At 28.7% G+C, this 3,134-nt stretch overlaps 1 protein-coding gene across 1 annotated transcript in view; it reads left to right on the top strand.

The window, feature by feature from the left end:
* The first annotated feature begins 756 nt into the window (after positions 1 to 756).
* LOC116021827 (protein NRT1/ PTR FAMILY 1.2-like) overlaps positions 757 to 3,134 on the top strand; it is a 7,152-nt gene continuing 4,774 nt past the window's right edge. The window contains exon 1 of the mRNA XM_031262311.1: positions 757 to 898. Within this exon, the coding sequence (XP_031118171.1) occupies positions 808 to 898 (91 nt within the window). The 5' untranslated portion in view covers positions 757 to 807. The remainder of the gene's footprint in view (positions 899 to 3,134) is intronic.

The following is a 3,134-nucleotide window of genomic DNA, read 5'->3' as shown; positions in this document are numbered from 1 at the left end:
ATTTAAAATCAAACAGGTAAAATTTGAGCTCAAAATCAAACTCGAACTCGAGTCCAACCCTGATCTTGAGCTCGAATTCAAGCTCGAACTCGAGCTCAAGATCGAGCTCGAGCTCGAGCTCGAACAATCGAGCTGCTTGAGCCGAACTCGAGCAGCTCGAAAATTGGCTAGCTCGAGCTCGAGCATCAATTCTTGAGCTCAATCGAGCTCGAGCCGAACTCGAGCCGAGCCTTCCTTAACGAGCTCGAGCTCAAGCCACCCTATGCTCGAGCTTGGCTCTGCTCGTTTACACCCTTACCTGAAATAACTCTTCAAAAACAACAACTGATATGGATGCTCTTATAGGTAATTTTATATACAATTCGCTAAATGTAAATAACTAATTTACCAAATATTTTTTTACAACCAACTAATATTATCATCTTATCAAACCAACTAACTCAATCAATTATTAACAATCAACTATCAACTAACTTAATCGCCTATCAATTATCCGCTATCCGTCATTTGCCAACACTATTTTGCATTTTAGGTAGATAAATAAAATAGTTTTGATTGAAAAGTCACCGCCCCGCCCGGCCCATCCAAACACGATGGAAATATGTGCATTAAACGTAACTCGCACTGTCCTCACCGTAAAATGCTTTAATGTCAGACAAAACGATAAAAATATCTATTTGTCTCTGCCCTCGCATGCGTACAAATTAAATAAAGCATTACTGATCACATGAAGTTTGTAGTACTAAACCATAACTCTCGATCTTCTCTCTAGTTGCTATTGGAAACTTCTTCTACAGATCAGAAATAATGGAGAAAATGGGCGACGAGCAAAAGCCTCTCTTGTTAACAACTTCTGCGTCTCCAAAGGGTGGCTTCAGAACATTGCCTTTCATAGTTGGTAGCCTTTCTTTTCCTTTTAATAAAAACTTTTAATTCCCATTCCATGCTGTTTTTTTTACATATCGGTGAGTGTAATTAACTTATATGCTAAAGAATCTGTTGTGTTATATATATATATATATATACACACACACACACATATATATATATGTATATGTATATATATGTATATGTATATATATGTATATATATATATATATAATGTTACAAAAATCAGGCATAGGTACGTGCTAGAAAATCATCGAAACCAGTATTTATGCGGTCTATCGTCTAGACGTTAACTAGGTCACGGCGAACTAGCTATCGTTCCTTTTTTTTTTTTTTTTTATTAATTGCGTATTTCGCTCCGAACGACATCATTTTGAGCGAAATAATCTAAAATCATTCAAATCTGTTGCAAACTCAAAAAATGTTTTTAAAAAATTGAAATCAGCTACTCTATTATGATATTTTGTGAGTACAGTTGTGACTTTGTGGAATTATTGAGTTTTGATTCTTTAAATTTTTAATTCTTTATACAATTTACAATTCTAGTTGTTTTTTAAGTTAGTATTTAATATTGTAGTATTAACTATTAAAGTATTAAATAGTTTAATTTATAATTATCAAAACTTAAAAAGTTATAATTTTTTAAAAAAAATCGGGCGCCTAGGCACATGAGCAACGCCTAACAATTTTTGAAACCTTATTTATATATATATATATATATATATATATATATATATATATATATATATATATAAAGAGAGAGCCTTCAATAGGGGATTATATATATTTTAAAAATACTTCCACTCAAAAAAAATTATTTTTTAGAAAATAATTATTTGTTAACAAGAATGAATAGCAATTGTTAATTAGAATCAAACACTTACTACTATGCCAAAAGGTGTAACTAATAGTAAATGTGTAATTTTATTTCTTTTTACCCCTACAGATTTCTAGAGTTAGGGTATTGAATTTGGCCCTTTACCAGCCTCCACCCATCAAACTCGTAATTATTTACTTGTATCTAATGAATTTTCATTATTATTATTATTACTTTTTTTTTGGTGTAATCGATCAAGTAGTGAGTTAAAGCGTTGATACTAAAAATATCACTCACTAAAGTGAGGAATTTTAAAAGCATGTTAATCACCTGAGCCGACCTGCTGTTGTATAAAATTTAACTTATTACGTACTTTCAAAGCACTACCCATCCATCCTCAACCCATTTAAATTAGAGTTGCTACCTTTCTTCTTACTTTCATTTAATTTGGATTTGGTTAACTGATGTTACCAGGAATTGATTTGCATCCATTAATTAAGTTAATCAATTAAGCATATTAGATAATTAGTTTTAGTTCAATGATCTGTTTTCAAATTCTAAAAATTTCAATAATTGTTAGCTAGTTTGATTAAATTTTTGGTTATCATTAAATTTACCCAAAATTCAACTAAATATAAACTCGACTAATATTACACCCATAATCATTCTATTTTGTATAAACTCATTATTTAGTTCTATATATCTTCCGCCCATTAGGGTACGAATTAAAACATTTATTTTGTTAGAAAAATTATCTCTGGTAGACATGGCTTTCATTGATTTCTATTAATACTTATTATTTATATTTTAAATTTCGTTAAAAAATTTTATGATTTAAGAAATATTTTGATAGATATTATATACAATTATTGTGTATAATAAATTTAAACGCAATATCATTTTTCACTAAATGATATAATATTACAAGAAAAATAGTAATACTAAGGGTATGTTTGGTTCGCACATGGGAATTAGAATTAAAATGGGAATCAAGTACTTGATAATGATGGGTTTTGGTGAAAGTATTTTGCATGTTTGGTAATAGGATGAAATTGGAATGATTACCAATATTGATGTTTAGTTGTGTATAATCCTATAAAAAGAATAAATGTTTTAAAAATACAAAAACAAAATATCAAGATAATTGATCATAATATATATAATAACATCCATAGCATCAATATGAACAAAAAAATCTAAAAGTACTAATCCAAACTTAAAAATTAGATTATCAATGGAATAATACCCTTTTTTAATCAGGAAATGTAATTTTTAATTAAATGGGTAATCAAATCCCATGTTTTAAAAAGTTGTCAACCAAACACTAACTATAATTTTGATTAAATAGTGTAAAACCCTGAACAAAACACACCCTATATATATATATATATATATATATATATATATATATATATATATATATATATAT

This window comes from Ipomoea triloba, chromosome 6, assembly GCF_003576645.1.
Source record: "Ipomoea triloba cultivar NCNSP0323 chromosome 6, ASM357664v1".
Taxonomy (NCBI): domain Eukaryota; kingdom Viridiplantae; phylum Streptophyta; class Magnoliopsida; order Solanales; family Convolvulaceae; genus Ipomoea; species Ipomoea triloba.
Note: the sequence above shows the minus strand (reverse complement) of the source record. Positions and strands in the feature narration are given on the sequence as shown.